Source organism: Nipponia nippon, unplaced genomic scaffold (assembly GCF_047370975.1).
Source record: "Nipponia nippon isolate SJK-2023a ecotype South Korea unplaced genomic scaffold, ASM4737097v1 scaffold_3, whole genome shotgun sequence".
Taxonomy (NCBI): Eukaryota; Metazoa; Chordata; class Aves; order Pelecaniformes; family Threskiornithidae; genus Nipponia; species Nipponia nippon.
Window position 1 is genome coordinate 58,602,772 of NW_028262347.1, and position 12,060 is coordinate 58,614,831.

Genomic DNA, 12,060 nt, shown 5'->3' on the forward strand with positions numbered 1-12,060 from the left:
AAGGAGGCCGAGCCGGGGGGCGGGGGGCGGGGGGGGGAAGAGAGGCAGAAAGCGAGAGAGAGGGAGAGCCCCAGCTACGCCTGCCTCTGGGCCCGGCGGCAGCCCGGGGGAGCGACCCTTCCCGGGGCCGGCAGCGGCGGGCTAGGCGCAGGGCGGGGGCGGCTGCCCCCTCCGCCCCTCCTTCCCCGCCCGCCTTCGCTCCCCGCCTGCCCGCGCAGAGCGGAGGAGGGCGGCTGCCGGCCGCGGATGCTGGGGCGCGGGCGGCGCGGGCAGGGCGGGCGGCGCGGGCAGGGGAGCCGTCCTGCAGCAGCGGCGGCGGCCGCCGAGCGCTCCGCCGCACCGCCGCCCGGGGAGCTGTCCTGCAGCGCCGGGGCACCGGCGGCGCGCCTCCCGCCCCGCCGCCCGGGGAGCTGTCCTTCAGCACCGCCGCCCGCCGCCGCCGCCGCCGCCGCGGGGGAGCCGTCCAGCGCCGCGCCGCCGCCGCCGCCGCCTTGATGCAGTAGCGGGGCCCGGGAGCCGCCGGGGGCCGCCGCGGGGCAGGGGGTGCCGCAGCCGGGCTCCGCTCCGCGCCCCCCGCCCGGGAGGGGCGCCGCGCCCCCCCCCCTCCCCCCCCCCCCCCCCCCAACCCAGGAGCCCCCCTCTCTCCTCGCCCACCTCCGCCGGGAGCGAGCGCCGCGGCTGTGCGGAAAAGCCATGGGAGGCAAGACCTCGGCACCTGTTCAGCTGAAATCAAGGGCTTACAGTATACTGGGCAGTCTGGCTTGGTGGTAGGAGCGAGCGAAAGGAAGGAGAAGCGAGCGAGAAAAAGTGAGAGAGGATTGGAGCGACTGCCGCTGCCGGGAAAAAAAAAAAATAAAAACCCAAGGAAGATAACTGGGAAGGAAAAGGATTTTCATGGCGCAGGCTGCAGAGCTAAGCAAGAAGACTGAAGGTTGCATCTCTGCTCTTACAGTCTCTAACTGTCTAGGTCCAGATAATGAGAGATTGTGTTGAGGATGCTGCTGCTGCTCCCCTGTTCACTGTGGAAGCCATCTCCAAATTAGCCATTACATATGGAAACTGGAGACCAGAATTTTAGAAAAAGGGATTAAGGCGTCTCGTTTTGGGGGGGGTTCTCTCTTTATTTGTTTGGTTTTTCTTGGTTCTTTTCTCTCTTTTTTTTTTTCTTTTTCCTTTTTCCTTTTTTTATATTTCAATCAGAACGTTTCCGATTTAAAAGGCAAGCCTCTTCCCGTGTGGTCTTTCTAATTTACACTCTTTTCCGTGGGCTTTCTTACCTCCCTTTTTTGATATCTATCTCTCTCTATATACCCATTATATTATTAGTCGGAATTATTACTCTTTTATTTTATTAAACACACACACCCCAAGAATCAGAAGGCGGTTGGGTATTTGTATAATGAAGAATTATGGGGCTCTTTGACAGAGGTGTTCAGATGCTTTTAACCACCGTTGGTGCTTTCGCTGCCTTCAGCCTGATGACCATAGCTGTGGGGACCGACTACTGGCTTTACTCCAGAGGGGTTTGCAAGACTAAAACTGTCAGTGAGAACGAAACCAGCAAAAAGAACGAGGAAGTCATGACCCATTCTGGATTATGGAGAACCTGCTGCCTGGAAGGTATTTGATTCTGGATCTCCCCCCCCTCCCCCCCCCATGTTTCTCCCCCCCTCCAAATAAATCCCTCCACATTCCACCATTTTCTCACTTCATTCCTTTCACCACGGATCGAGAGCGGTGGGCTCAGTTACTCAGGGCACAGAGGCAAGAAGACAGGCAAAACATTCTCTGCTCCGTTCCCTTCTCCCTTCCTCTTCCCCACCCTCCCACCCCCCCCCCCACCTTCCCCAAAAATCCACTTCCCCCCTCCAACTGGAATAATGTGTGTGTTACAAAAACACCGAGAGACCCTTTCAAAAAGCAACTGTGTGCTCTGCCTGTCTTCAGCTTTTTTGTATTCCCTGGGAAAGCAATGCCAAAATGCTGTATTATTGCTGTGCTCCGGCTGTAACCACAGAGTGAAATAACTGCTGTCTTTGCAAACGCCTTATTTGCAAAGACAGAACTGGGAGTGAGGGGCAATGTGGGGAGGGGGTGACTGCAAAGCACTTCGAATGAGATTATTAGTTCACTTTAAGAGGGAAAAAGAGAGAAAGGGAAGCAACCCTGTTATGTCCAAAATGCCTCGTACAGTAAATCTAACCATTCCAGTCATCTCGAGCAGAGTTCAGAGCATTTCGTAATGTCTGTAAGCAACCACATCTCACTGGGCTGGGTGCAGAGGGGTCTAGTTGGGGGCTGATTGGTTTGGTTTGGGGCTGGGATTTTCCCCCATTTGTTTGTTGTTGCAGGGTGGGTTTTTGTTTGGGGCTTTTTTTGTTTTTTTTTAAGGTTTATGGTAAAGGCTAAAAATAAACAAGTCTCTGAATGGGAAAATCAGCCTAAGTCTGATGTGGTGAAACTGAACAGCAACTCAGTGACATGTCTGATGGCAGAAGAGACACCACTGCAGCCAACTTCTGGAATCAGACGTTCCTAAGGGAGGGGGGAAGAAAAGAGGGGCCAGCGATTCGCTTTTAAATATGTGTTGCTCAGTACTGCTATTGGCGTACATGCGGGCTGGGGAGGTGGTCTTCAGCCTGTGCTGGAGGGATAGGGGCGACCGATGTAAATGCGCGGTTTATGTTACACACGTAGCGAGAAGGAGAGAGCGGGAGCACAAGCGCGCACATTACAGCCCATTGTAAAAGCCCTGTTTATGAATCAGCTCCCAGCTGGAGGGTGGGCTGCCAGGGCTTTATAGACATCCAGGGATAATGTCTGTGTCTGTCGGTGTCCACCAGAGCTGGGTGTGCCTGGAGCTCCCCGATGGGAGAGAGTGGGGAGTGGGTACCGCAGAACTGATTTTCTAAGACCGACACTGGGAGATGGAAGGCAGCAGGAGGGGGGAATAAACTATGTATGTCCTGATGTCTCTCACCAAAGCAAGCTAAAGCTGCTGTTTGGAAATGGTTGTGTCCGGGAAGAAGCGCGAATTTCCCCCCCGTTCTTGGTGCAAACGGTTGAGTGATGGCTGGACATGTTTTGAATAGCTAAGTGACTTCATTGAGCGATGGTCTATTTGACGCATACTGCATTTAGTGCCCTTTGTCAACCCAAACTGCTGCCTTTTAACATATCCTGCAGAGGAGCTCTATGCTGAATACTATATGCTGTCTCCACGCCAGAAAATCAATAGCAGTAAATTAATGGGGGATGTTTTAAACACACTCACTCACACACACGCACACATTTCCTCCAAACAGGTAAATATGTAGTGGTATATATTAATAAAAAAATGAAAAGTCTTTCACACAGCTATTCATTACAACTGGGGAAGGAGACATCTCCTTAATTATAAATTAATGAGAGAGGGAAGGGAAAAAAAAAAAAAAAGGAAGCCCAAATGCAAAGCCATGCGGGGAAGGGAGGCTGCAGGGAAGAACTCCCTTCCTGAGCCGTGTCCCCAAGCCGGAGGGTGGAGGAGGCTGGGGTGGAGGCAGGAGGTATGAGGACCCCGGCCGGGAGAGGCAGTGAATTCAGATCATGTCTATCTGCCCACAGAGCCGTACCCAGAGGGACGGGTCTGAGGGGGAGGAGGAAGGGGCGGGTGAGGTTTGTCAGATCGGAGGAGCTCGGGGCTCCTTCTCCTTTACATCTGACAGGACCCCACAGGCACTGTGGAGAAGTGGCTTGCATGGCAAAGGAAAGTGCCAGGATGCTTCCAATTAAAAGCTTAGAAGTGTCCCCAGCCCCCCCCCCCAACGCTGCACTGCCAGCCCAGTCCCCCTGCCCTCCCTGTTGATGCTCTCCAGTGGGCTCAAACTGCAGCCCTGCATGAGGGGTGTGAAATGCAGCCTGAGCACAAGCTGCGTGGCCCTGGCAAGGTGCTCTCTCACTCGCCCCAGCCATGTGAGGGTTGGGCTGGCCTGTTTCCCCAGCCCCTGGACGCTGGGCAGAAGTGGTGAGTGGGGTAGGAGGGTGCAATGCACCACACAGGAGCTGAGCCCCGCTCTGAGTCCCTAGCCTGAGGGCACAGGTTGTACCAAAACTTGGATAAAGGCTCATTAGCAAGAGCATCTCAGCAGGAGGCAAAACCAGCCCTGTGGCCACATGCTGAGCAGGGCCTGGGCATGCGTTTGCCTCATGGGGTGGCACGGCACAGGTCTGGCACTGCCGCTGCCGGGATGCCTCCGCTTGGCTTCCCGCAGCCCCACATCCTGCATGGGCTGGTGGCTGGCACTCTCTTGCTCCCAGGGCAGCACAGCCAAGTATCCCCACCAGCCCCTGAACGACAGGCCTCTAACTGTCACGTCTGATCACCTTAGGGGGGGGTTATCTTCTTTCTCGGCAGAAGGAATCAGAAAAGTGTCCCTGGTTTACTTGCTCTCCCTGGTGAGAGCTACCTGCTGGTCAGAGGGAGGGAGAAAGGTGCAGCAAAGGCTCCTTTCCTCCATGATGCAGAGGGTGGGCAGATTTGTGGAAGGAAGGGCTTGGTCCCAGGAGGCTGTAAAAAGGGAAAAACCCTTGGATTCTGCTCACACTCTGCCCACGGTGTGGCAAAGCCACCCGACAAAAGGTGTGGGACAGACAGGCTTCTGCTGCCTGGGGTGGGTGTCAGGGCAGGTCTACAGGGTGAGGTAGTGAAGAGGAGGGCAGGAGGCTTTGTAACAAGAAAATAATCAAAGAAGGAGCCCAAACTACCTCCTGCTACTGGTAGGAAGCCTCTGACGAGGTTGCCTTTATTTCTAGGGATGTGGGGGAATGCTGGCACTAGTCAACACTGTAGGCTGTCAGAGATGGTGGGCTCCTCCTGTGCAAAATATTGTGCTAAATTGTCTTTTCTGTTCTTGGCCAAGATATCCAGTAGTAAAAATGGACGTGGAGACTCAGTCTCAGGCTGTACACGCAGATACGCTGCGGTCAGAATTGCAAGTTCCTCTGAGAATTTGGTCCCCGGGCTTTCCATTTTCAGGTTCCCCACTCTTCATTCTGTTCCCCACAGCGGACTTTCAGTCAGCATTTTCAGATCTTTGTGTTGCTCCAAAGAGGAGTGTCATTTGGGATGTTCCTCCTCTGTCAGGATTTCTTTCCCCTATTTCTTGTGTCCTACAGTGAGCCCCTGCTCCACGGTGGGGCTAAAGCAGAAAGGTGGTGCCGGTTCACATTACTGCAGATCACACTTCTGATTTTTTTCCTAATCTTCCTTGAGATAATTCTTTCCCAGTCTTTGGGGTTGCCCAAATATGTCCCCAGGCCATTCAAAAATCTTTGCCCTTCAAGAAAAAGGGCCTTTCTCAGCCCTTTAACCTCATAGGCACAAAACACACACGTACACCAAGCAATTGAGATCTGCAAGCTCATGCCACACATGGATACTGCACCTCTTAAAACTTTGAAATGGCTGCAGATCTTCCAGCCTAATTCCTTCTTGGCACCGAATGCTTTAAAACCACTTTTTATTATGAGTGATGCCGTGTCTAAGTCTTTCATTAGCTCCTGTAGATCTCCTACAGGATCTCAAAAAGTGAGCAACGATGCCCTATCAGGGTCTTATGAAGCAAGCAAATGAAATGTATTTTATATCTGTAGGTTATTGGTTTTGTCATGTTGTCATTATTATTAGGAAAGGGATAGGTCTGGGAGGCTTTTATACTGAGAAGGAGGGAGAGAAGAGTCCAGGGCAGGCAGGCATGAGTGATGCGCATGGGGTTAGACATCCCTGTAGATCTGACTGGTGTGAAGGCAAGTAATTGAATCGATGTTGGTGCAGAAAATAATTCCTGCCTAGAGACCCTTCCCAAGGAAAATTAATGAGCTGATCTGTTCCCTTTCCAGCTTGTTATATCTGAACAGCACATGAGAGTTAAGTGCAGTTTCAGTGTTTGCACAAATGAAGAGCTGACAGCAAAGTGAGGCAGGGCACAGGCAGCGGACAAGCTTCTGCCAGACAATTCTGGCGCTGCGTCGCTTCCTCGTGCTGCCTTCTCCCACTGCTGTTTGCTCCTGGGCCACCTCTTTCCTTTCACACCCATCTTATGAATGTTTTTTTCCTTATCTTCCCTCTTGCCTTTCACCGATTTCCTTTCTTTTACCCTTCGTTTCCGTCAGTGTCCCTCGTTTTGCACTGCGCAACTGCCTGCCGTCCTACTTCCAAGAATCCACAAATCTGCTGGGGTCCTTTCCCCTGACTCTTGCTGTCCTAATCTAGGGGCTTTTCTGAAGACGCAGTGAAAATAGCAGTAGATTAAGTCAGGGACTCCATGTCTTCGCCGTTCAGGACCAGGAGCAGCCTAGCACAGCCCTGAGATGCAGCAGGAGGCAATGGCCCGGCACATAGCTGATTGCTGCTGGCATTGCATCTGCCGAGGAGAAGGAGGATGCAGAGCTGGACAAGCCTTGGATGAAGAGGAAGACAAAGGATTTTAAAAAGTAGAGTGGCAGATGGTGAGAGAGAATTACTCAGGATCCCAGACTTGGGTGGGTTTTGTTCTCCTCTCAGGTTAAATTCACACCTGACTGTAAGTCACCAAGAAGGTAGGGATTTGAGGCGCTGAGACCTGCAAGCTCAATTCCTTTGTAAGATTTGACAAGGAAATGCTGTTCCTCACCAGTGAGTTTCTAGAACTGACTTTTAAATTGCTTTTAAATTATGAATCTTCCTACTGACAGAGAAAGAGGAATGGGTTAATATTGTCCTGAAATGCACCAGAAATTGCTTTGCTGAAGAGAGTGAGAGCGAAATGCAGTGGGAGGGACATGGAGATGCAGTGTGGCAGCAGTAATGTATAAAGAAATTACACAGAGATAGAACAAATGTCTCTTTGCCAGGGAGACCAGGAGCTATTCCTATCCACTGTTTCTCTTTTAACCCATCCCTTTCCCCATGCAGCCCTCTGAGCCCTCATCTCACTTCGCTGAGGTTCGGTACAATCTAAGCAAGAGTTTTGGGGGAGGAGGACCGCTGAGGTTTGACAGCAGAATCTCCATACTTATTTAATTTAAAAGCAGTAGCGAGGAGGTTGCCGGGGGGAGCAGGGAACATTTCAGGCTCTCAGATGGCTCTGCCCCCTGCCCCTGTTTTAAGAGCAGATTCCCAACCCAGCACACCCGGTTTATCCCAGGGGGAGCCCTCGCGGCTCCATTCTGCGCTGCTTCTCCCTTCCATATTGCACTCGTTGTCAGGGGATGTGCTGCTGCCTTTCACGGGCACGAAACCTTCCCCCGTGCAGGGGGCTCTCGGGGAGGGAAGGGGGCTGCTGCCGGGGGAATGGGCTAGCAGCGGGCCTCTCGCTCGCCTCCTTCCCCCCCGCAGCCCCCATCCCAGGGCAACAGCTACCCGGCAGGGGAAACAGAGCGCAGAACAGGTCAGGCATAAGCAGAACATATTGTAAATACAATACACCTAAAAGTTATTTTTCCCTTGCCTGTATGACCCCAGCTTTTTCCTCGCCCTCCATCTTTGACTCATTCTATCCATCTCCATTTTAATTTGTTCTCGTTGCCCTCCCCTGCTTTTCCTCTTTATTTTTCTCTTTCATCTTCATGTCTCTTCCATGCTTTCTCTCAAAAGCAGCTTCTCCTTCATTATTTCCCCCTGTTTCTCTCCAAGTTCTCTGAGGCCCATCCCCCTTGCTCTTTCCTCTGTTATGTTATCTTGTCCTTGCTCTCCTCTGTCCCCTTTGCTCCTGCCATCTCATCTCTCTGTCCTCTTTCCTCTTCTCTCTGCCACCATTTCCCCCTGACTTCCCCCCATCTCACATACAGTAATTCCCCCCAGCTGAAGGACCCTGGCCTTTTGGCGCTGCGCTACCTCTACGCTCTAAAGCAACTCTTTCCCAACCCCTCTCCAGCTCTCCCCCTCCTCTTTTCTCTGGCCAGTGTTCCCCCTCCTCGAAGCAGTGTATGACACCAGTTGCTGTCACTGTCTTCTCTTGCCCCCAGGGCAGCCCTGCTACCTCTGAGGGGGGGGAGACCCAAGCCCCTCCTTCTGCTCCCCTCATTGCTCCTTGCCTGTGGTCAAGCCAACATCCCTCCACTTTGCTGCCTCCAACCTCCTGTGGCCGGAGGGCTCACTGGCAGCTCAGCTGATGAGCTGGCTCATCTGCATGCAGCCAGCAACTGGGCTGGAAGGAGCTCACGGCAGCCCTAAATACCCTCCCTGGCAACCCTCAGACATGGATCAGGCCAGGATCCAAATGGAAAATAAGGGTCTCTGCAGCCATAACCCTGGGGCAGTTGTTGTGCACTACAGTGAAGGATCTCCGGTTGTCAGGAAGAAGTGTCTCAGTAAGCAGTCATCTTTTTCAAGCTGTTTACAGGGGGATGATTTTCTCTGAGATTCTCAGGAACGCCTAAGGGGGTGAGGTGAATGGGGCTGGGGTCTCCAGGCCCAGTGGATCCCAATGATCGGCTGAATGAACCTCAGTGAGTCAGGTCAGAGGGTACCGCTGGCTGGTGGGAAAAGGGAGGTTGTGTACCATGCAGGGCTCTACATGAACCACGGTGGCTCACGGCATGCCAGAACCAGGGATATTGCTGTTAGTGGCCCAGTGCAGCACATGGCTGTAGACAGAAAACCTGCCACCAGCAAGTCCCCAGGCATAAAGAGTAGAGCAGGGGAGATAGCAGAGAGTGCAGGAGCAAGGGCCATCTAAGGGAGGGGGTTGCAAAGTCAGAAGAGGGTTCATAAAAGGGGGACAGGGACAAGGAGGAGTAGGAAAGACCGTGTGTATGAAGACAGCCTGCAAGACTAGATGTGTTTGCCTGGAAAAGGAGGTGAATGAGAGGGAAAGTGATTGGATTGTATTGAATAATGAATGGGCTAGAGAAGATAGATCAGTAGCTCTTGATTTCCCCATTTTGTAACACACAGACAAGAGGACCTGACGTGAGTCACCGGAGACCCAGTTAAAGCTTTCTCATTTGATGCGTATCAGGGCTGTGGAGCTCATTGCCACCGGAGCTCCCGTGGCCAAGATTTTAACAACATTTAGCAAGCAAGTGGGCATTTACGACAGAGTTCACGAAAATTAAGCGTCCTCCTAATGGATGTGAACAGCATTTTGGGTGTTTCGTAATTCAGCAATTAAGCCAGTCGCCATAAAAACTAGGATAACATTTCACAAGGGCAGTCTATCCCCTATCTGACTGCCATGTGGTTCTTGCCTCTTCCCTGAAACATTTGTCAGGGATTAAACAGAGCTCAGATTTACTTAGTCTGGCATTTCTTTTGTTTCTAGATGCTATGCTATGCAGTTGCAATATAAGATGCAAACTAGGCCTGCGTATCTGCTGGTGTCAATGACTGCCCTAATTTGACAAATTAACAGCGAGTTTAGGTATTTCTATCATATTTTCCTAGGAAGGATCTGGGATAGAGAGCAATTAAGAGCATATGGAATTAAGTGGAGTCCTTTTTCTTCACACCCCAGGGTATAAACTAAGTAGTTAGCAATGAAGGTGCTATATATGTGCGAAGAATTATTATTGTTGAAGTCCCTGCTCCCCAGAAAGCAATAGGCTTTGGGTCTCTTTGATGCTATCATAACTAAATTAGAAACGAGGTTGTCTCTTTTCTCTTGTATCTGTGGAAATGATTACTGAACTGGCATGCGATGACGTACAATACTGTAGTGTTTCTATGCACAAGAGATGAAGGCACGATTCTCCCCTCGTTTGCAGTGATGCAACCTCACTGATTTGGATGGAGCCACTCTGCTTACGCTGTCCATGTAGGCAAGGGGAGAATGAGGCTGAGGAAGGGCTGTGCATGCTTTAAACAGCCATGCCCCCAAGGTCACTGCGTGTCCCCACTTTGCCAGTGCCGTACCCGACAAACCAGGGGCTAAATTCACTTCCAGTGTGAGTGGGTGCGACAGCCCCAAAGTTAATGAGATGCTGCACTTATTTATGCCAGCTGTTCACCTGTCCAGAAGTTCCCTTTTTAACTATTTCCATTTTCATTGTCTTTCACCCTCATGAGAAAAATTCAACCTGGCTGACTTCTCTGTGGGACAAAAATCCTCTTATGGACTCCTCACCTTGGATCGGTGAGCGTGTAAAAAGGCAGAGGTGACCATGAACACCCTGGCATTCACCTTTCTCTTTTTGCTCTTTCTGCATTTCTATCTTACATTGAATCTCTTTTATTTACCGACAGCTTTCTTTCTCCCAGACCCATTTATCCTCTTTGTATTACAGAAAATCTCTCCCATAAAATTCCAAACTACACAATCGGAGTTTTCATAACAAGCCCTGCAGGATAGGTGAAATCCACTTCTGTTTCTGTGGCACAGGATGCTAAAGTTTTTATACTATCTTCCTATCAAATCTATAACTCCCCAGAGAAGCATATGGACTTTATCCTGCACCTCCTGTTCCCCCAGAGCATATACTCCTACCTGCTAGCTGTGAAAAACAGAAAATGAGGATGGTATACAAAAACTTGAGAATGCAATGCCATCCTATCCATGGGTAGGAATTTTTCTGATGTGTGTTTTTGCTAGAAGCAAACAACTATAAATTTCTGATTTAGCTTGTTGTATAAAGTATACATTCTGTCAAATAAAGAATAACACTCTTCACCTCCTTCCCCTGGATTTTCCATCCCTTTCTGATTTTTCTCTTCCTATTTCTCAGTTTTCATTCTCCTCCTGAACATGATTTTTTTTTAGTGTCTGTTTTATTTTTCTCCTCCCATTGCTTCGTAACTACATTTCATTCTTAAATTTGCTATCACTCAGAGAACCTCTCTCTTTCTTCAGGTCTTGTTTATACCACCAGTGTTGCTGCAGTGCAATGGATCACGCTTCAACACTGAATATTTCCCAGGTTTAAGGTTATGTTCATTCAGTATCATAGACCAAGAACTGTCAATCGAACCACTTTTGATCCAACCCTTTTTGCTGACTCCTGCAACCTTACTGTGAACTGTAAATTTCTGTAACCAGTACATTTCTGAGAACCTGTTCCTGGGGCTTTATTTCCCCCTGAAGATGTTGCCTAATACTTTTCTTTCTTAGTTTCAATTTTTTTTCATCCTTGGTTTCAATTTTTCTTCATTCTGTCCATCAGTTCCCTTCAGAATCCACTGTTCCTTCTTTTCTTCCCTTTTTCTCCACGTCATCTCTCATGTCTGCCATTTTCTCTCCCAGTCATCACTCCTGATGACACTTCTTCTCTTCGCTTTCTGTTTCTAGCCCATAGTCCTTCTGGGTAGGAACTACTCCCCTTGATCCCATCCCGTTCAGCCTCTGTGGAGAGGTGGTGGAAAAGGATTGACAACTAAGTGTGTTCATGTGTGTGTGTGTGCACGCGTATCTCCTTTCAGATACGGTTGGTATGAAAGCTTGGTGGTTGAGATGAAGTGGCCTGGCTCTGACTTTTGCCTTTCAGACAGCCATGAGGAGTCATTTCCAAATGCAGATGCCCCCCAGAATTGCCTTCAGAGTACAGGGTCTCAAGGGATCAATCATCAAGAATTTCTGCTGCTTCCTTTTAGATCCAAGCATTGACCTTTTCCTTAGGCTGAGGGTCACGGGTTTTTGAAGGGCAGTGGCAGAATCATGAAAGAAGACGTTTTTCTCTTGCTCATTTTTGAGTGAGGGAGTGAATGAACTGTGATAAATATTTTTCTGTATATAGCCAGAACTGTCTCAAAGAAGTGGCAGAGGAAACAGATGGCAGAGGCCCTTTATAGGCAGCTGCTGTTGTCTCTTAAGGTGTCACCATCACAAGAAAAGTTGTTGTAATTGGGGAGCTTCAAGATCAGTAGCACCTCAAAGGACTCAAGCAGAAAAGAATGTCATCCTGCATGAAGGTGGGGGGGAGACAGAAATAAAATATTCAGAAACTAAGGAATGGTGCTTGAGAGGTGAAGTAAAGTACAGGGAATAGGTTGATGCCACTATGAAGTTTTACTGAATGACATGACCTCAGGATGGATGGTTTCTCTGCATTTGGGAATTCATACTTGGCTACACAGTGGGAACATTGTAGGCAGGGTGAAGAGCTGGTTTA

General features: G+C 50.1%; 1 protein-coding gene across 2 annotated transcripts in view; it reads left to right on the forward strand.

Annotated features, from left to right (window-relative positions):
- The first annotated feature begins 643 nt into the window (after positions 1 to 643).
- Positions 644 to 12,060, forward strand: part of CACNG2 (calcium voltage-gated channel auxiliary subunit gamma 2) — a 51,885-nt gene continuing 40,468 nt past the window's right edge. The window contains exons 1-2 of one of the 2 annotated variants that reach the window (XM_009475162.2): positions 644 to 931; positions 1,475 to 1,620. In XM_009475162.2, coding sequence (XP_009473437.1) covers positions 1,479 to 1,620 — 142 coding nt within the window. In that variant the 5' untranslated portion in view covers positions 644 to 931; positions 1,475 to 1,478. Of the gene's footprint in view, positions 1,621 to 12,060 lie in introns of both variants that reach the window. The other variant, XM_009475160.2, reaches the window with a different exon arrangement.